The 22050-nt window shown below is 39.7% G+C and overlaps 1 protein-coding gene across 8 annotated transcripts in view; it reads right to left on the bottom strand.

Annotated features, from left to right (window-relative positions):
* SUGCT (succinyl-CoA:glutarate-CoA transferase) overlaps window positions 1-22050 on the bottom strand; it is a 440539-nt gene that overhangs the window by 158575 nt on the left and 259914 nt on the right. For 7 of the 8 annotated variants that reach the window (XM_087713118.1, XM_087713113.1, XM_087713114.1 and 4 more), the window contains exons 10-12: window positions 21176-21247; window positions 18720-18817; window positions 11283-11385 (exon numbers count right to left, since the gene is read on the bottom strand). In XM_087713118.1, coding sequence (XP_087569244.1) covers window positions 11283-11385; window positions 18720-18817; window positions 21176-21247 — 273 coding nt within the window. Of the gene's footprint in view, window positions 1-11282; window positions 11386-17053; window positions 18315-18719; window positions 18818-21175; window positions 21248-22050 lie in introns of those variants that run through there. The other variant, XM_087713117.1, reaches the window with a different exon arrangement.

Here is a 22050-nt window from a genome sequence, read left to right as displayed (position 1 = left end):
CTAAGAACAGTATGGAAATATCAACAACCAGGAAAGGAATAACACAAGTAAGTATTTGAGTGTATCTCTTTCATTGTGTTATTCTTATGTAAGGTGTAAGTGCAAGCAATTAAAGTCTTGTTTTCGGTGTCTCTCCTTTGTGCAGGTTGTTGGAGCAAAGTGATAAGGTGGTGTGCAGAAGACCGGCAAGCCACTGATCCTTCCTCTGTAAGTAGCTGTCTTTATTGCTGGGTGTGACTCTCTGGCCCACAGTCCGGCGGAGTCCTTGGTCACTGCTTGGAATATAGCGGCGGCGGAGGCTCTAAACCGGATTGCGCCTTTACGGCCTCTTCGCAGCAGTGGATCCAGGAGGGCTCCTTGGTTCACCGAGGAACTCCGGGAGATGAAGCGCCAAAAGAGATGCCTAGAGCGACGCTGGAAGGCTAGTAATTCCAAATCCAACCAAACACAATTAAGAGCCTTTATTAGGACTTATCTAGTGGCGGTACGGGTGGCAAAATGTGCACATTTTTCCGCTCTTATTGCATCTGCAGAATGTCGCCCAGCTGCCCTGTTTAGGATAGCCCGCTCCCTCTTGAAAGGGAGGGATGCGGACGAACCCCTACAGGGTAGAGCTGGGGAATTTGTTCAGTTTCTGTCGGATAAAATCGCTCAGATCCGTATGGACCTAGACTCCACTTGGACAGTACCAGCCGAGATGCCAGGGGAAGGTCCTGATCGGATTTTATGGAGCGAGTTTCAACTTGTCACTCCTGAGGAAGTGGACAAGGCCATGGGAGCGGTGAGTGCCTCCACCTGTTTACTGGACCTGTGTCCCTCCTGGCTGGTCTCGACCAGCAGGGAGGTGACACGTTGCTGGCTCCAGAGAATTGTTAACACCTCTCTTCTGGAGGGATCCTTCCTGCATCCTCTAAAGGATGCAATGGTGAGACCCCTCCTTAAGAGACCTTCCCTGGATCCAGCCATTTTGAACAACTATCACCCAGTCTCCAACCTCCCCTTTGTGGGGAAGGTTGTCGAGAAGATGGTGGTCTCTCAACTCCGACGGACCTTGGATGAAACAGATTATCTGGATCCCTTTCAGTCGGGTTTCAGGCCTGGTTATGGCACCGAAACTGCTTTGGTCGCGCTGATCCATGATCTCTGGAGGGCCAGGGATAGAGGACATTCCTCTATCCTAGTGCTTCTTGACCTCTCAGCGGCCTTTGATAGCATCGACCATGGTATCCTTCTGCGACGGTTACACAAGGTAGGAGTGGGAGGCACCGTCTTAAAGTGGTTCTCCTCCTACTTCTCGGACAGGTCGCAGTCAGTGTTGGTTGGGGGACAGAGATCAACGCCTAGGCTCCTCAAATATGGGGTGCCACAGGGCTCCGTCCTGTCCCCCCTCCTATTTAATATCTACATGAAGCCGCTGCGTGAGATCATACGCCGGCACGGGATTAAATATCATCAATATGCAGACGATACTCAATTGTATCTGTCTGCCCCGTGCCAACTCAGCAAAGCAGTTGAAGTGATGTTCCAGTGCCTGGAGGCTGTCTATCTCAATCCAGACAAGACTGAGTGGCTATTGATGTTGCCTCCCAAAGATGGTTCAGACATTCCACCTCTTAGCCTGGGGGGTGAAGTTATACACCCCTCGGAGAGGGCCCACAATTTGGGGGTCCTCCTGGATCTACAGCTGACGTTAGAACGCCACTTGTCGGCTGTGACCAGGGGGGCCTTTGCCCAGGTTCGCCTGGTGCACCAGTTGCGGCCCTATCTGGACCGGGAGGCACTTCGAATAGTCACTCACGCCCTCATCACCTCAAGACTGGATTATTGTAACGCACTCTACATGGGGCTGCCCCTGAAGAGTGTTCGAAGACTGCAGTTGGTCCAGAATGCAGCCGCGCGAGTGATAATGGGTGTACCTAGATACACCCATGTTACACCTATCTTCCGCGAGCTGTACTGGCTTCCCATTGGTCTTTGGACCCGCTTCAAGTTGCTAGTCATTACTTTTAAAGCCCTACATGGTATTGGACCTGGCTACCTGAGAGACTGCCTCCTGCCATTCACCTCCCAACGACCAATAAGATCGCAGAGGATGGGCCTCCTCCGGGTGCCATCGACCGGACAATGCCAGCTGGTGGCTCCCCAAGGGAGGGCCTTCTCTGTAGCTGCACTGGCCTTATGGAACGAGCTACCCGCAGAGATCCGGACCCTTACCACTCTCCCGGCCTTCTGTAAAGCGACCAAGACCTGGCTGTTCCGGCAGGCCTGGGGCTGTTGATTGAAATCCAGTTCCACGTAATTGAATGGATGATATCTTATTTTAAATAATTATATTTTTAATGTTTTTATGTCTTTGCTTTTGTTGTGAGCCGCCCAGAGCCCCTGGGGAGTAGGCGGCATACAAATCTTATTAAAGTTGCAAAGTTGCAAAGTTGCAAAGTGTAGTCTGTGCTGTGTTCATCCTTGAGATAGTGAAATGCAAGCAATTAAAGTCTTGCTTTCTGTGTCTGTCCTTTGTGCAGGTTGTTGGAGCAAAGTGATAAGGTGATGTGCAGAAGACCGGCAAACCAGTGAGATCCTTCTTATATAAGTAGCTGTCTTTATTGCAGGTGTGCTCTGTGCTGTGTTCATCCTTGAGATACTGAAGTCCATGCAATTAAAGTCTTGCTTTCTGTGTCTGTCCTTTGTGCAGGTTGTTGGAGCAAAGTGATAAGGTGGTGGTGGTGCAAAAGATGCAAAAAGGACAGTAATTTTCCTTTTCTATTATTTTGTGTGCTGGTTTCATCCCAATGATGAACAGTCATCTTCCTTCTGTAAGTAGCTCTTTTATTGTTTTTGTACTTATTTTAATCTTATTGTAGTTCATCCTTTGGGGCAAAGAATTCAGTGACATCATCTTGACCACTCCCGCCCAATCACATGGCCAGCAAGCCACTCTCACCAGGTCACATGGCCAGCAAGCCACTCCCACTCAGTCACATGCCTGGCAAGCCACTCCCACAAAGCAGCCCACACCCACAGAGTAAGTTCCAAAAATTTTTGAAACCCGCCACTGGTCACAACTAATGGATTCACAAAGAGCTGATCTTACAGTTGCAGAAAAAACACTAGGATGGAGAGGGGCAACCAAGTTTACTAATCATTTGTGATTTTTTTTTGTGATTTTATTAATATTTGTAGGCCGCCCTTTTCCCTGAGGGGACTCAGGGCGGCTCACATAAAATCGGGGAGGGGGAATACAGACGTTAAGATAGAGACATATAATAAAATAGTAAACAACATACATTCATCATTCGGGAGGGGTAACTATCATTGTCCCCAGGCCTGACGGGCGAGCCAGTTCTTAAGGGCTATGCGGAAGGCCTGGACGGTGGAGAGGGTGCGAATCTCCACGGGGAGCTCGTTCCAAAGGGTCGGGGCTACTACTGAGAAGGCCCTCCTCCTTGTAGTTGCCAGCCGACACTGGCTGGCCGATTGAATACGGAGGAGGCCTAATCTATGTGATCTTATTGGTCGCAGGGATGTAATTGGCAGAAGGCGGTCTCTCAAGTATCCAGATCCACTGCCATGTAGGGCTTTATGGGTGACTAATAGCACCTTGAAGCGCATCCGGAGATCGACAGGTAGCCAGCGCAGCTCGCGGAGGATAGGTGTTATGCGGGTGTACTGAGGTGCACCCACAATCACTCGCGCGGCCGCGTTCTGCACTAGCTGAAGTCGCCGGATGCTCTTCAAGGGCAGCCCCATGTAGAGCACATTGCAGTATTCCAGCCTAGAGGTCACAAGGGCCCGGGTGACTGTTGTGAGAGCCTCCCGATTCAGGTAGGGTCGCAACTGGCGCACCAGGCGAACCTGGGCGAATGCCCCCCTGGTCACAGCCATTAAGTGGTGGTCAAACGATAGCTGTGGATCCAGGAGGACTCCCAAGTTGCGAACCCTCTCTGAGGGGTATAGAATTTGACCCCCCAGCCTGAGAGATGGAATATTGGTGGAATCTTTGGGAGGGAAACACAACAGCCACTCGGTCTTTTCTGGGTTGAGCACAAGCTTGTTAACCCTCATCCAGTCCATAACGGCTTCAAGGCCTCGGCTCATCACGTCTACCGCTTCATTGAGTTGGCACGGGGCGGACAGATACAATTGAGTATCGTCCGCATATTGATGGTATCTAATCCCGTGCCTGCGAATGATCTCTCCCAGCGGTTTCATGTAGATGTTGAATAGTAGGGGGGATAAGACCGAGCCCTGAGGCACCCCATAAGTTAGGGGCCTAGGGGACGATCTCTGCCCCCCCACTAACACCGACTGCGACCTGTCCGAGAGGTAGGAGGAGAACCACCGCAACACGGTGCCTCCCACTCCTACCTCCCGCAGTCGTCGCAGAAGGATACCATGGTCGATGGTATCGAAAGCCGCTGAGAGGTCAAGGAGGACCAGGATGGAGGAGTGTCCTCCATCTCTGGCTCTCCAGAGATAATCGATCAATGCGACCAAAGCGGTTTCTGTGCTGTAACCTCATAAAAAGCATAGTTTGCAAAAACTATGAGAATGATTATCATTTTTCTATTTCCAACAAAAGTTAAAATATAATACCAAGACTTGTTAACTTGAGCTTGTTCAAAGTAAATGATACTGAACAAATCTACATAATACAGAAGAAACACATTTAGAAATATAACAACACATATACATGCATGCAGAATCTTCATCTATCTAGTCCAAGGCTAGAGAAAGTGCAGCCCTAGAGCCATTTGTTCTTGCCAGCACTCCAATTTTAGTCAACAGATATATTTAGTCGAAAAATATTTGCCCTTTTCTTTTTTGCAAATATTGATATTTTGGAAGGACTTTAAAGAGCAAAATGGGAATCCTGGGAGCTAAAATGCTTTAAAACTCCCATTTCATATCTTTGAACTGAAGAACCATCCTCAAAAGCAAATCTTGGCCATGCTAGTTTTACGAGGTAGTGCTGAACATGTTATGCAAAACTTTGTGGCCTTCCAGCTGAACATCTGACCTAGGTAAGACTGGTAAAGATATTGCTTCCCAAGTTCATTTTGGTTGGAAACATCCAGTTACATTTTAGACTTTGAACAACATACAAAGCAGCTGCTGCAGAAATTTCAGCATTTTTATGTTGGGGGGGGGCGGAAACTAGTACTGGGCAATATACATGAGAGCATGAGTGAAAAAGATTCTTATTTTAGTCTGTAGGAAACAATTTCTGTGCTTGTAACTGAGGATGGCATGTGTACTGCACATGAGCTAGTCTATTCACACAGCCAGTGAAAACAATTGTGGAATCAGCAAAGGTTGTAAAAGATGTCCCATGACAGTATGGGAATAATCAGAGGGAGAGAAGCAGCATTCTTTTTTCCATAGCTACATCCCACGTTTCCCCTCTGTATGGGCAGCTGCCATACAGATGTGCCCTGACACTGAAACAGGTGGTTTATAATTAGCAAAACTAGCTAACTTGGTAACATCTCAGAAATAATCCAAATTAAAAACAAGGAGATGCTATTTTTCAACCAAATATTTCACTATTTCAACTGTGTACTTCTTTCTGGAGTGTAGTGTAATTGTCCTCTTTGGAAGAAAAGAGAGGAAGAACTGAACTGGACTTCTGGGAGAGGAAGAAACGTTTCCTGTATTACAAAAAATGTTAACATTATTTTTTATGGCAAAGTAAAGTTGGAGAAGTGTTACTAAACCTGGCTGCCTGCCACAGGGTGGAGTTTTGTTTTGGTATCCTTTTAGAGACTGCAGGTGTTTGGCACATAGAGGGAAACAAGGACAGCTGTGATAGTTCAGAGCTGCTATTCCCCTCCCAATATTTCTCAGAAGTGATGCAGTGTAATGATGTCTTATACCTGGTATCTTCTACTTGTGTGGCATGACTAATACAGAAAATCCTTGCATTTTACACTATATAAAGGGAAATAAAAAGCTCTTACAATAGTCAGTTGGCAATAGCTGTCCAAAAATATTGTACATAGTGCATATTGTTGTGATAGCTGCATCAGGAACTACATCCTGTCAATGTAGCATGGACTGTTTTTTAAATTAGTTTTCCATGGGCTCTTCCAAAATACTTGTATTTGTTGAGTATAAATTTGTATGTAAGAAAACATGTTTTGAAATTTAAAATATTTTACATTGCTTGCTTGTCTTCTTACAAGAAGAGGAAAGGAAGAAGAACAGTGCCTATTTAAACCACATTAAAAAGAAAATACATCACAATTTGACTGTGCTCCCAAATTCTGAATTCTAAAACAAATTATTTTGAATAGATAGACCAGAGTCACCCTATAGAGGAGAAGGATAGCATTAAAGTTTAATAAATAAATAATATCAGCAGATGTATTAGCAGATGTTGGAAAACTGCAAACAGGCTGGAAGAAGGAATCAAGTGTGAACTTAACTAGAGTCATTGTGCAGCTGCAAGTGGCATATGCTTGACCTTCCTCAAGTTCCAGGAAGCCTTATCTGGTCATTCCTGAAGGAAGTCAAGTAATCTGCTGAGATTCTTATAATTAGGTAGCAGACAAGCAACTGACTTTAACTATACATGCCTGGTTGCTTCAGTCTGACAGCAAGTGAATGTTTAAACTAGTCTTTTCTAACCCCATACCTTCCAGATTGCAATAATCTCTAGGTATGCTGGCAGGGGATTCTGGAAGTTATAATACCTACACATCTGCAAAACAGCAGGTTGAACAAGTCTGATTTAAGAATGTTGAGAATTCTTTTAATGCTGTACATAAACCTTGGACTGATTAAAGGCCTGTTTAAAAAACAAAGTTTGGAAATGCTTACTTATTTTTAAAAAAACTGCATGAAAATGACCAGCATCATTGTAATTTACTTAATTGAAAAATGTTCTACATAATATGTGCCTTATATGTTAACCAAACATGTAAAATGGTTAACTGCCCTGATTTTATATCTTCATTATTTCTTTTCGCAACTCATTCATTAAAACATTCAAATCTATCATTCTTTTTTCTGTTTTACTTCAGTTTGGTATAACTTGCAAAACTGTTTCAAAAAGTTTCCTAAAACTATGAAACAGATCTTGAAAATGCATATTCTTTAAAAGAAAGAAAAAATCCAATCCACCAACAATGTATATGCTATGATAATACAATATAATCTGATAAAAACCAGAATATTCATGCTTAAAGTAAATATTTGTATGGATGGATGTAGTATATATGCATGTATGCCTGGGTGTATGTGTATATATAGTGCTACATTAGTTTGGGATGGAGGTTGGATACTGAATGGAAAATATGCCCTACACTAAATGTTCTCATACCCATTAATGAAATTCCAGGAGAGAATTCATCTTCTTCAGGGAGAAAAACATAAATCTACTTTATTTTTGTTCAACTTTCCATCTGTAAGATGAACTGGTATCTGGATATGCTTTCATGTGCTAGTATAATTAGAGCCAATTCTCTGGTTCTTTGGAATTTTTTATTTTTTAAATATCCTTTGCATATATGGTACACAAACACAATTTAAAGCTGACATGTTTACAACTACAAAGTCCTTTTTCCCTGTAAAATTTTATCAGGTAAGAAATAATGTTATAAAGATGTAAGTAACATTATGTCCTTTGTTATTCTCTCATTATATTCTTGTCTATCTCATATTCACAAGATTATATTGTAGGAAGTATTGCTTTAAAAAAAATAAATAGAGACTTTTGCTTCTCTTCAAGCTTTTAAAGAAAAAAAAACTAAAACAAATAAAATATTGTTCTTAGATTTAAGTATCCTATTTCTGATAGTAAACTTAGTTTCAAAAACAAGACAGAAATGAAACAAGGAAAAAAACATTTCAAGAGTCGCAGGGAAGAGTCCTAGTAACTTAGAACTGAACTAAAAACCAGTAAACGTCTTTATTCTACTCTGAGTCTTTGAAGTGCAATTCAAAGAGACGTCTCTTTTAAACAATGAAACACCAAATGAGTTAGGAAATCATGCCTTATACTTAAAAACAAATATATGCAGATACACTCTGTCAGTAGTGAATTGTATTCAATTGAATCAAGAAATACGTTTTGCATGTTCTTAATCCATTTATTTTTCATTGTTTTGCTATTGCCAATTAAGAAAAATTGAACATCTGTCAGAAAACCAAATATTTTATATATGTAAATATTATTATTGTATTTTTCGGTCCATAAGAGGCACCTAGGTTTAGAGGAAGAAAACAATAAAAAAATCTGCCTCCCAGAGTCCATCCGGTATTCATCTGGCTAGCATCCTTGCAGCAAACAGCCTGGTCAACTGCCTCCTCCATGTCTGCTGCCTCTGCCGGGGAACATTGGAGCCTTCGCTTCTGAGCAGCTGATCAGCGGCCTCCCAGAATACCACCAATCAGTTGTTCCAGGCAGCGGGGATTGTTGCCACCATTCACCGCTGCTGCCTATTGCCCATATTCTCTCCATAAGACGCACAGACATTTCCACCCACTTTTGAGAGGGGAAAAAAGTGTGTCTTATGGTGTGAAAAATACAGTATTTTCTACTTAATCAAATTTGTTGTTATAATATGGTAAATTCAATTTGAATCCCTAAGGCACTTGAAAGTAAGAATCTTTTTTTAGCAATCTATACTAATTTCTATTTGTCAATTTTAAAAAAGGTATTGAAAGAAAGCATGCTGTACTAAATTTTACTTCTTTTTCATTACATCATGGGTAATTTAATCTAAATGCAATCCACAGAATACATATTCATGTAAATACTATGACTAAAGCATTTTGTATCTCTCCTGCAACCCAATGTAATTATTGTGTATAGCTACTTCCATCAGGTAGTAACCAATATTACCACTCTCTGACATGATAAAAAAAAAATCCTGTCTTTTCCAGCTTCTAAAAACTATCGTAACTCAGAAGGTCTCCACTGTTAGTAACTTAGATTCCTTGACTGCTTAAATAGTTAACTGTGCCAATTTTTGGATTTTTAATTTCATATTTATTGTATTTCATGTTATAAATTCCCATAGGACAGTTTTCCCACTGGGAAGACATACATGTATATATTGTTATCCGATATAAAAAAAATAATTTTATTTCAAATTATAATGCATACAAATATGGCTATTTTATTTGGACAATCTGGAAAGCAAATATTTTCCTTTCTCAGAACAGATGAACAGATGTGTCCTTATCATATGATGAATCATAGAAAATGTTAGCATCTGTAAATAGCCTAATGAGGAAGAGCATCAAGTGGTGGAATGGAGGTGAGAGAACAGATTGAAAATACTGAAGGTATTCAGAATCCTTAACATAAATTTAGAAGTTGAGTAATAATTAAGTAAAGCCAGTATAGAAAGTATGTATTATTTACAACAGAAGAATTTATGAAAGAAACTATCTTACTCTCAGTTTAATTTCTGGATTTCACCTCTGACAAAGTCACAAATATTTAGTTTTTCAGCCTGTTGCATACATAATTAATCACCACCTTAGCATAACTGTAGATATGAACACTTGTAAAATTATCTGCATATCTCATTATTCAAAATCTGACACTTAATTATCTGGAAATTTATAATGTGTAAAAATTGACTTTCTTACTAATAAGGCAATATTCTTACTGCCCTTTCTCTTCCCATAAATGATGATGTAGTATCTACCAATACAATTATATTTCTATAAAAATCAATTGTAACCAATAAAAGCCCTTCACCTTTATCTCCAGATAAGCAAATTACACACAGGAAAAAAAACTGCTACTAATTCAGTACACATAGCCAAGGGCTTCAAAATTGGATAAGTCGGCAATGATAAGTCAGCATTTTTATAACAACAATTCACCTTCTTAATGGCTATTTGGGGAGTATATGTGTTGCAACAAGGTAATACTTTGCCACGTAAAGTAGTAACATAAATGTAGCCAGTAAAGGAAAAATGTCATGTTATTCTTGTCTTTGAAGTTTAAAACTTTTAATCACTGCCATCTGTCTTGTGAGGCAGATTCTACAATATGATAGTTAATATTTCTTTCTCTTTAATGATTACCATCTTTCTTTATTGGCTGTAGGATTCTTATTTCAAAACAATTCTATTGTATCTCTGACTAGCTTTTTCCATTATGCATTTTTTTTGGTTGTGTTCTAAATATAGAGAAAGGCATTTTTATTTAGTTAAGAGGTGCTTCTGTTTTTTGTATTAGTTCTTGCTGTTTATTGTAGCTGGTAAGTTTATAAAATATCCGTATTAAGAAGCAAAGTGCTGCTAAGTATAGATATGAGTAATTTGAGGAGTTAACAAAATTTCTGGTTTTAGAACAAAACATCCAGCAGGTTGTCTAGGGTGTTCTTAGTAGTAATTGTTACTTCTCAAATAAGATATAATATAGAAAATATTGAATTAGTGCCTTATTAATGTAACCAAGTTAACAATGAGGGATGGAATAATAATAATAGAGTAAAAAAAAATACTCATTGAAGTGCAGCTTACTGTCTTATAATTTAAAAATTAGTATCAACATCAAATCCTCTAGAAAAAATAAGAATGAAATTACATTTATTAATAGAATCTTGGGTAAAATGAAAGTATTAAAGAGAATCTGTTTCATTATTCCTATTTGTGAGATTGTGGATAAAATCTTCCTTTTGTCCATTATAAATACATTAATATATTTAAACTTGAGATTTTCAAATAAGAGTTAACTGTAAAAGTAATTACATTTTACACATTTAGCATTATGAATCATAGCAGCTGGCAACCAGCAAATTTGAACATTTTGGAGTGGATCTGAAGAATAAGGTGTCAGACATAGGGAAATGGAGAATGCTGATCCATAGAGTGGCTAACAACGATGATCATGGATTGTATTAATGACAAGTCCACACTTGAACATGGATTTAAAATGACAAGTCCACACTTGAACAAGACACAACAGCCTAATGTTTATAATGCCAAGTCATTAGAATGTGGTTAGGACCCTATAAACTATCTTACGATACAAAATACATGAGTTTGCACTTTTTAAAATGACTTTCACAATGTGTAGAAAAAATACTTATTTTAAAAGTTATGTTAGTTTTAAACTGGGGAGGTCAGTTACAAAGATTATTTGGCAATTTTAGAATAGTCCAAACTTATCTTGATGAGGGAATAAAGATAAGCTGCTTTGAATTCTCAGAAAAAAGATAAAATATATATCAAACATTACTTAATTAATAGTACCAGTGATAGTAATTGAATATTTTAAAGAACATACAGCATGTAAAAGTATTTCCAAGATAACTGACCTGAGGATCTGAGAACACCTGCTTCATGCTGTTGATTGGGCCATATGGAACTCCACTGCCCTCAAAATGTTCTAGCCATTTGGAGGTTTCTTCTTCCAAGAACCTAAGAATAAACAGGAAAAAAGAGTAAAAATGCATTTTAAAAAAATAGTGATTAGTAGCAGTCAATAATGCAATAAAACTGTTCTGCACATGTTCCTCAAAATGGAGAAAACCAAGCCTGGAGGCAAAAATCATGGTTAGACTGACTTCCAATTCTATCTGATTTTCTGATGCAAGCCAGCAGTGATACAAACCAAAATTATCAGAAGTTTCAAATATAAGTCAGTATATTTCCTCCATTCTTAATTATAATAATAAGCTTCACATTTTTATTTCATATTTTTCACAATAACAAGAGATAGATGTGATGTGGTTAAGAGTCACATACCTGAAAAAGCTGTTCTATTTTTAAATACAATGCTACAATTCAAAGTCTCACAAAGTGTTTTCCTCTGCTACATCTGAAACACATGTCCCAATTAAGAACCACAATTGTTGGTCAGATGGCAATATTGATTATGTGTTTATATGTTGTATGACTGTAATATTTGTCCCAAGGTCATCCGGTTGCAAATCAGATGCATTCTCCTTATCCTGCCTGAACCAAAATATCTGGTTTACTGGTTTGCCTTCTCAGGACCACTTATACAATTATACTTTGTTATCATATTCACATTGTTAGATACATATATCCTGTTTTTGTTAGTACAATGTGACTTTATCCTTGAGAGATAGAGTTACTGGTAGCAGCAATTCATGCACTGTTCTGAACAAACACAAAGTTGAAATAATAGTATGATTGAAATCCTACAAGTTACTGAATTTAATGGAATATATTTTAAAGTATGTCTATAATATTAGTATTTTACAATCAGGAAGTCCAGTTTGCACATCATGAAAAGCCAAAATAGTTGCTTTTGGCAATGAATGAATGAAACTTGAGAAGTTCAAACTTTACTAATTTCTAAATGAGATGACTGATAGATTTCTGATGAATATAAAATCCTTGACTTCCATGGAATATCTGGAACACAGTTCTTGACTGTGTTTCAGATATATACAGATAGTCCTCGATTTAAAACAGTTCATTTATTGACCATTCAACGTTACAACAACATTGAAAAAAGTGATTTATGACCATTTTTCACATTTACAACTTCTGCACTTTCCCCATGGTCATGTGATCAAAATTCAGTTGCTTGGTAACTGACTCGTATTTTTGAAGGTTGCAGTGTGCCAGGGTTTTGTGATCACCTTTTGCCAACTTTTTATAAACAAAGTCAGTGCAGAACCCAGATTTACTTAACAACCATATTATTAACTTACAACCACAGTGATTCACTTTACAACTGTGACAAGAAAGGTCATAAAATGGGGAAAAATTAACTTCAGTTAGCCCTTTTGGTTTTATCAATGCTGGCTTGCATCAGAAAATTGGATGGACTTATAGAAATTAATCAGGAAATTAAAGAAGCTTCTTGAATGAGGAGCAAAATGTTTTCAAGGGTTAGGCTCCAGAAGCTGTTTGGGATATTCAATTAATACTTCACAAACTTAAGAAATCAGAAATTAATACATTTTTTAAAGTTAATACCACTGTGAAATAATTCAAGGCTAGCTTACTTTTTTCTTTGGATTAATGTATTTAATTACATGGAGAGTTTACTGGCTAAATATTAAACAGCACCAAACAGAAGCTTATAATTATGCCATTTAATTTATAATTTTATTTCTTAGCCATTTTAACTAAGCATTTGCTCACCTAATATCTCCAGTTATCCACTTTTCAGATAAAGTTATGTGGGTTGTTGTTGTTGTTTTGGTATATGTTTTATTTGCAGTTGTCCTTTAACAACCAACATATTTTGTGGATAGTGTAATGGCTGGGTCAATACATCCTTTACATAGTGTTAACAATAATAATGCAATTACATATACATAGTTTTTATCTTCCAACTTCTAATCTTAAGACCCTCATTATAATTATAATATATTCTTTTATATATAAATATGTATAATATTTTTTCCCAATTTGTACTTATTTTTCCCCAATTGTTGGGCTTCTTCCATATTCAACTCTTTATTTTTTAACAATAGTGTTCTCTCTTTATAATTCTTCATCGCTTTCTCCAAAAATATATTTCAATATCCACTACATTTCTTCATACAATGTGTTTGTTGACCCCGGTTAAATCACCAATATTTCAATATTTTAAATATTACTTAAATTCCACAATATTTCCAACAGTTTTCTATAGAGATCAATAAAAGCATTTATTAGTAAAATTTAATAGGTCCCGGGATTATATCTCTGAGTCCTCTGAATTTGTAGTCTTTAACAGCTATAAATGCCAATATATTTTTTCACACTGTTAATCATAACAATATATTTAAATATGCCTAATCACAATTTTCCACTTCCTAACCTTAGTACATTTATGGTTATAATAAATGTATGTGTGTGTGTGTGTATACATATACATATGCATATACATACACATACACACATACACACATACACACATACACACATACATACATACATACATACATATCTCAATGGTGGGTTTCAAAAAAATTTAGAACCTATTCTATAGATATGGCTGTTTTGTCGGAGTGGCTTGGCGGTCATGTGACCCAGTGGGCCTGGCCAACTTGGAAAATGTGGTGAAACACACTTAACAACGCTCTTGCTTAGCAACCAAAATTTTGGGCTCAATTGTGGTCATAAGTTCTCTTTCTTTTTCCTTCCTTCCATCTTTCCTTCCTTCCTTTTGTCTCTCTCTCCCTTTTTCTTTCTTTCTTACTTTTTTCTCTTTCCTTCTTCCTCTTTCTTTCTTTCTCTCTCTTTCTTTCTATCTTTGTCTCTCTTTTTTCTCTCACTCTCCCTTCATTCCCTCCCTTCATTCCCTCCCTCCCTCCCTCCCTCCTTCCTTGTGTGTATCTCTCCCACTTTCTTCCTTCATTCCTTCCTTTCTTTCTCACTTTATCGTTCTCTCTTTCTCTCTCTCACCCCCCTCTCACACACATTCCTTCCAATTATTTTCGTACATATATTCTATGAACTAAAACTGGTGCCCAATAAATCCAATGATCACAGCATTCTGTGTCCTATAAGCCAATTCACAGAGCTCCCAATTCAGCCTCTTACCGCTCTGGGGGTTAACCAAATATGGTTAGTTGTCCTGTTATCTCTTGGCCTTGGTTCCCACCTTTTTAGCAGAGTGGCAGAGAGGGCTAATTTCAAATGGTTTTTCCCCCTTTTGCCGAGATTTCTCTGCTGCTCATTGGGTGACCTGATGGGTGTCCTAAGGTGTTGGGCATGCAACGGAAGGCACGCATGTCGCACACACACTCACTCACACACACACACACACACAGACAGACACCGCACTTGCTGCAATGCAAGGCACATGTGTAAGGGGGAGAGGATCAGCTGGGAGGCTGGCAAAAAAGAACCCTTGTTTCTCCGCTGCTGCGGCTCGCAAAAAAAAGAGGCAGGGATGATGGCCACTGCTGCTGCTGCAGCCCTGCCTGCCCTGCTTAGCTGGATGGCTGGCTGGGAAAGTGGCGAGGGGGCAACTGCCGGCCATCATCCCTGATTCCTCTTTTTGCAAGCTGCGGCAGCGGAGAAATAGAGGTTTCTTTTTTGCCAGCCTCCCAGCGGATCCAGTCCCACTTACATATGTGGTGTGTGTGTGTGTGTGTGTGTGTGTGTGTGTGTGTGACAGCCACCTCGTTTCCAATGGTGGTGGTGGGAAATCCATTCAGAAGGAGAAAAAACGCATGGATTCCACCCCCCGTTGGAAATGAGGCAGCTGTCAAAGAGAAGGGAGTGCATGCCATGTGGGTTTGTCCAACAGCCGAATCCTCGCTTCCTGTTCCTTCTTCGGCTGTTGGACAAGCCCATTTGGCGCATGCTGCTCCCTTCTCTTTGACAGCCACTTCATTTCCAATGAGGGGGAAATCCATGCAGAGGGAGGAAAAAAGGCATGGATTCCCCCCTTACATTACATATGCAATTTGTGTGTGTGTGTTTGTGTGTCAGCTGCCTCGTTTCCAATGGTGTGTGTGTGTGTGTGTGTGTGTGTGTGTCAGCCGCCTCATTTTCAATGGTGTGTGTGTGTGTGTGTGTGTGTGTGTGTGTGTGTGTGTGACAGCTGCCTCATTTCCAATGGTGGTGATGGGAAATCCATTCAGAAGGAGAAAAAACTCATGGATTCCACCCCCCATTGGAAATGAGGTGGCTATTGAAGAGAAGGGAATGCACACCACGTGGGTTTGTCCAACAGCTGAATTGTCACCTCCTGTATCTTCTTCGGCTGTTGGACAAGTCCATTTGGCGCATGCTGCTCCCTTCTCTTTGACAGCTGCCTGGCTTCTAGTGGGGGTAGGAAAGAAGTCCATGCATTTTTCCTCCCTCTGCATGGATTTCCCCCTCCATTGGAAACGAGGCGGTTGTCAAAGAGAAGGGAATGCACACCACATGGATTTTTCCAACAGCTGAATCGTCGCCTCCTGTTCCTTCTTCAGCTGTTGGGCAAGTCCATGTGGTGCGTGCTGCTCCCTTCTCTTTGACAGCCGCCTCGTTTCCAATGGGGGAAGGGGAAATCTATGCAGAGGGAGGAAAAAAGCATGGATTTCTTCCCCAATCCCACTGGAAAGCAGGCGGCTGTCAAAGAGAAGGGAGCACGCGCCACGTGGGCTTCTCCCAATCCACTACTCCGGCAAAGGAAGTGGGTGGGTGGAGCAATCCTGGTGCAGACAGGCAGAGCGAGCAAGTGAGCGGTGACTGGGCAGGCGGGTGGAGGGAACAAGTGGGGGACACAGGCCAGGGGAGGGAGCGTTCCGGTACGGGGCCTCTGGAAGATCAGGTATGAGAAGGCACGCTAAATTTCACCAACTGGTCTGCCTGTACCATACCAGTGCATACCGACTGAAACCCACTCCTGATGTGTGTGTGTGTGTGTGTGTGTGTGTGTGTATTCCCCAATACTTGCTATTCTTTACTATTCATTTTTAATACAATCACAGTATTAGAAGATATTATGTCTCTATCTGTCATCCCTCAGCCTTTTTAGAATTTCATCATTTATTGACTTTTTGGTGATTTTTTTATATTTCTCTTTTGGGATCCTATATTTCTTTCTAATATTTTTGCACAGGCTGAATATTCCCTCTGCCTTATCCCTTATCTCCTTCTGCTGCATCATTTGGGTGTCCATCCATAACCCTTCAATTACTTTTGAGAAGTCTTTCTCTTTTCCTCTGTGCTATTGTAAGCTCTTGTAAGCTCTATGAGCCAAGGTGGCGCAGTGGTTAAAAGCAGCACTGCAGGCTACTGCTAGATCAGCAGGTCAGCGGTTCAAATCTCACCGGCTCAGGGTTGACTCAGCCTTCCATCCTTCCGAGGTGGGTAAAATGAGGACCCAGATTTTTGGGGGCAATATGCTGACTCTCTGTAAACCGCTTAGAGAGGCCTGAAAGGCCTATGAAGCGGTATATAAGTCTACTGCTATTGCTATTGCTCTTAAGGAATTATCTATTCGACTCTTAGTATTTATCGTTATTGTCCTTCCATTGTTTTTGTTTTCTTGTAGCTTATTTTAATTTATCTCCACCACCACTCCTTCTGATTTCTCATATTTCTTCTGAATATTTTGTTCTACTTTTCTCACAAGTTGTTGAGGATCTTCTAAACACACTTCTTTATCCTTGGACGATCCTATCATTGTCTCATGATTCTTTGTCATACTTTCATAAAAACTTTTAGCCATCATTAACATTTCTTCATTGTCTCCTGCTGGGTCATTTTGTACCAAATTAATATATAAAAATTACTCAATATTCTCTAATATTCCAGTGTTCCAATATCTAAAAAACTCCAAAAAAGCAATTATTAATAAAATTTATCAATCCCAGAATTATTCCTCCAAATCCCCTAGTTTTCTAGTCCTTAAAAGCTATAAATATATACTTTACAGTCTTTATAGTTCCAACTTACACCTTTCCAATTGTCCAAATTATAACTCTTATTTGTCTTTTCTTCTTTTTCTCTCCCATGCTTTCCATCACTTTTCTTCTTTTGCCTTGTAGAATGATCTATCAAATGATGTTGGTGAATCAAATCCAGCTTGGCCCTTGAGGTTTCCTCAAATATTTCAAATCCACCTTTCAATAAACAGTTCAATAAAATTTTGATATTTATAGTTCAATTGCTTTAAAAATCTTCAAATAGCTCAGTAGATATTTCCAAGCCTCCAAATCACCTACTAAGATAAAGTCAAGATCAAATAGCCTTCCAGGTGTTGCTTGCTTTCTCTCCTTTCATTACTTTTACTCAAATTTCCCAAGTTGCAGTAATCTTCTTCCTCCAGTAGATGGCTCCTCTGCTCCCAATTCCAGCATTCAATAGAGTATAAAAGTCAAAACAGCTGACTGTCAACCATTTAGTGTGGTTAAATACAGAATTTAGAAAAGCAATTTCTGCCAATAATCACTTTTCACAATGTTGTTCGACTTTTTCCAGGCTTCCTGTGTTTTAAAACATCCTTTAAATATTTCTTTTGCATCTGAGTCTTTAATCTTTAGTCTTTCTCTTTGATTTTTAGTCTTTAATCCTTCTCCATAAATCTAGTTGCCATTTTCTTACTATTTGGAGATTGTTTTTTTTGTAATTTTTAACTTGGGTTAAATCTTTGGGGTAAAAGTAGGAAGTTATTGCACCTAGTTTCACTGTCCATGCACTGCTCCAGCACAAGATCTTAGTGTCCTGGTTGTCCCTGCTTGTGACAGACCAAGATGGCTGTCATCCCTGCTGCCATTTGGGGGAGCTTTCTTCGGATCAATGAGGAAATTGCAGTATCCTCATAATTGATGAACTGCCTCTCCTTTCTTCACCATAGGGTCTCCCAGCAAGCAGTTACTGGCTCATTTTAAGGAGCCTGGTGGAGTTCACTATTTTCCAGCCATTCCCGCCGCAACATCAACCTAAAGTCAGATAAAATTATGTATTATCTGCATTGTTTGTGTGTGTCCATGTCCATGCACATGCATGTGTGCACACACATGCATATTCACTCCAATATTTGTTGTTTGTTTCTTGTTGGTATTGTTTCCTTTCTTCCTTTTACTATTTTTAATCATTTTTTCCTGTTATGCCTATATGCAAACATGCTCAAGAGAAGATTCATTTAGTGACATTACTTTGAAGAAACCTTTATTATACAGTTTTATTAGTACACATTGCCCTGCCATTAATACTAGCCATACCAAAAAAGCTTAAATATTCTTTACATGATAGTAATCATTTACACATTACACATACATGCAGAATGCTCAGTATGATTAACATATGAAATTTGCAAATAAATGTATTAAATGTTGCGGACATACCTGGCTGACAATATTCCAATAAGTTCTTTCCTATTTACCACTCGCTGCTGGTTATTTTTGTATTTGGGGTCATGAATAATTTCAGGCAAACTGAGAATCTAAATCAAATGAGTTAAAATACATTCAGGAACATAATGCCAGTGAAAGTTCTAAGCTTTAATGCTAGTGTATGATTTATTGAACATTTTAATAAATAAAACCACACTCTTTAAAATATATTTATATGTATGATTATTATAAACATCATCTCTATATTTCATTCATTTAATTTCTCCCATGCCATTGCTCTCTACATTTACAAAACCATTTCTATATATCAAAGGTGTTTAGAAATCTGTATATAACAATATTAATTATATTTGCCACTGTGTTGATAATTTTGATTTACTATGTTTTTATTCTGGTAAAGGTTTAAGCAATACCAACTTCTTTGGACTACAGTTGAAGTGGAACAAAAGACCAAGTTTCTGAAGAATTGAAAAATGGTATTGGTACACGTAGCCAATTTGCCATTTAGATACTTAGGTCAACTGCTTTCATAATTTGTAACAAGAAAAAAAATGCAAATCATAGGTTAAAATAATGAATTAAGAGTTTCACTTAGGATGACAGAATAATCCTATTAAACTGAAATCAGTTATCTTGTCCTTCAAGTGTTGGGATTTAGGTAGATTTCCAGGTAAACATTACTCCTAAAAGATACAATTACAACCACTATTATATTTTCATGTGAACATAATTTCTTCACACTACAGTACTTTTTAAAACTATATATGACCTATTTCACTTTTGGAACTAATATAATAGCACTTAGACTTATATACCACCAATGTTCCCTCTAATTTTTTTTCAGTGTGAGCAGAAAAGTATAGTGTTTGAGTGGCACATTTTCATCCCTGAGCACCTGAATTTTTTTCACAGATGACAACAACGAAATCAGTCTTATTTGAAACTCAAAGTTATGTTTATTCAAGGTACCCGCTTAATTAAAAGTGTTATATAATATCAGTATCACTTAACAACGCTCCTGCTTAGCAACTAAAATATTGGCTCAGAAAGTCTGGCATTTGAAGCATGCAAGTCTTAAAGCTGTTGTTACAAGATCCTTGCACCCCTAACCCTTTAGAAAAAAAATCCCAGGGGTCTTCAAACCTGACAGCTTTAAGACTTGTGAACTTTAACTCCCAGAATTCCTCCTCCAGCCATGTTGGCTCAGAAACTCTGGCATTGAAGCATGCAAGTCTTAAAGCTGTCAAGTTACAAGATCCTTGCACCCATAACCCTTTAGGGAAAAAAACCCCAGGGGTCTTCAAACCTGACAGCTTTAAGACTTATGGACTTCAACTCCCAAAATTCCTCCTGCAGTCATGTTGTGGCGACGTCATCTGTGTGGATCTGCTCCCTCTTCGGTTTTTTCACTGGGGGCAGGGCTGCCGCTGAAGATGCCAATGAGCCCCCGCCACCACTAGAATAACTGCTGCCGCTGCCTCCTCCTCCTCCAACAGCATCACCACATTTGCTGCCCAGCACTGCAGCTGAGGTGAAGCCGCCAAAGCTCCCGCTGGCGCCCCTGCCCATGGCAGTGGCGGTGGTGCCTCCCTCTCTGCTCGGAACACCTCAGCTGGGCAGGGGTGCTGGCGGGAGCTTTGGCGGCTTCACCTCAGCCGCAGCGTCGGGTGGCAAATCCGGCAGTGCTGTTGGAGGAGGAGGAGGCAGCAGATATTCTGGTGGCGGCAGGGGCTTTGGGGGTTTATTTCAGCCGTAGCACCGGGCACAAGCGGCTAGGTTTGGCTGCCCACAAAGGACCTCCCCGGGCTTGCTTTGCTGAACACGGGGGTGACTGACGCTAGTTTGAGCGGCCACGGCCGGCACAAATTACCGTCAGTCGCTCCGTGCTCATCAAAATAAGTCTGGGGATGTCCTTTGCAGGCGGCCAGTTCTAGCCGCCTGCAAAGGACTTCCCCACATTTGCTTTGCTGAACACGGAGTGACTGACAGTAATGAGCGGCACAGCCGGCACCTAGGAGGTCCTAGGAGACCAGCTGCGCCGCGTAAGCTCCTGCCACCATCCCTGCGCCTGTGCTAACCCTAGATTTTATGAGGCCCCTGTGCGGCAGTTAGAAACTGATGTGCGGGGTTTTCTTGCTTCATGCGCAGCTGCGCACCTTAGAGGGAACAGTGTATACCACCCTATAGTGCTTTATAGGTCTGTCAGGGTAGTTTACAATGTCAGCCTCCAAGGATCTGGGTCCTCATTTTACGGATCTTGAAAGGATCAAAGGTTGAGTCAACCTTGAGCTCTATCAGGATTGAACTTTAGGCTTTGGGAGGAGTTTGCTTGCAATACTGCATTCTAACCACTGCACCACCAAAGTTCCTAGTAGTTACTCATTAATTGCTAGTAAGTCAAAGAAACAGCTTATTTAAGTAAGTTATTTTTTTTCTGAATATCATACCTTGCAAACAGTAGCAAACTGTTGATTATTTCCTGCTCCTACTACAATGTATCCATCTTGTGTTTTGAAAGCCTAGAAAACAGACAGATCAAATCATAATCAACACACAAACTCTACATTAATTTTATCTTGCCTGAACCATCAATTACTTACATATGCAGTTTCATGTTTTTGCAGGAAAATCAATATTTATAAAAACTGAATACAAAGTGTGAATGAAATTTTATGTTCTCGTCTACTTTTTTCTGAAATCATTACAAACAATTCCTCCAACTATATATCAATTATTTAAATAACTTTTTTTGGTTCAGTTCCTATCAACAAAACAAATTAAACAATGTTTTTATTTTATGTCAGTAACAGTATGCTACTTCAATTTTAGATATTTTCAACAGTGCTACAAATTATGCAGATATATAAATGCACTGAAATTTAGAGTCACTAAAAGATGGTCCACATGTGCATATTCATCACTTGATAATTAGACTACAGTGGCCAATTGTGATTAGACACACAAGGAATTTGTTTCTGGTGCATAAGTTATAGTCATAAGAAGATCAGGAGATAGGTAATAGGGAAAATGAAAATAATGATGGTAACATTGCTTTTTTAGATTTGACAGTGTTGTGGGAATTAGTTGTTTAGCAGCATGATAGCATGGGAGGAAAAACTGTCCTTGTGTCTAGTTTGTTCTGATGTGCAGAGGATCTCATGATGACCCACGTTCTAGACCTTCTTCAGGAAGCTTGGAAAAAGCGCTGTTTCCACGAAATCTTTGCTGAAAAGGAGACTGGATTAGCTGAGCAGGTGAAGGGATGAGCAGATGACCTGTCTAACCCTGAGACAGCCCTGGGGGCAGCCATCGGAGCTGGTCA

Source organism: Thamnophis sirtalis, unplaced genomic scaffold (genome assembly GCF_051295495.1).
Source record: "Thamnophis sirtalis isolate CommonGarterSnake01/CBP01778 unplaced genomic scaffold, rThaSir2_p1.2 scaffold_4, whole genome shotgun sequence".
Classification (NCBI taxonomy): Eukaryota; Metazoa; Chordata; class Lepidosauria; order Squamata; family Natricidae; genus Thamnophis; species Thamnophis sirtalis.
The sequence above is the reverse complement of the archived record's forward strand: the minus strand, read 5'-3'. Positions and strand labels throughout refer to the sequence as shown.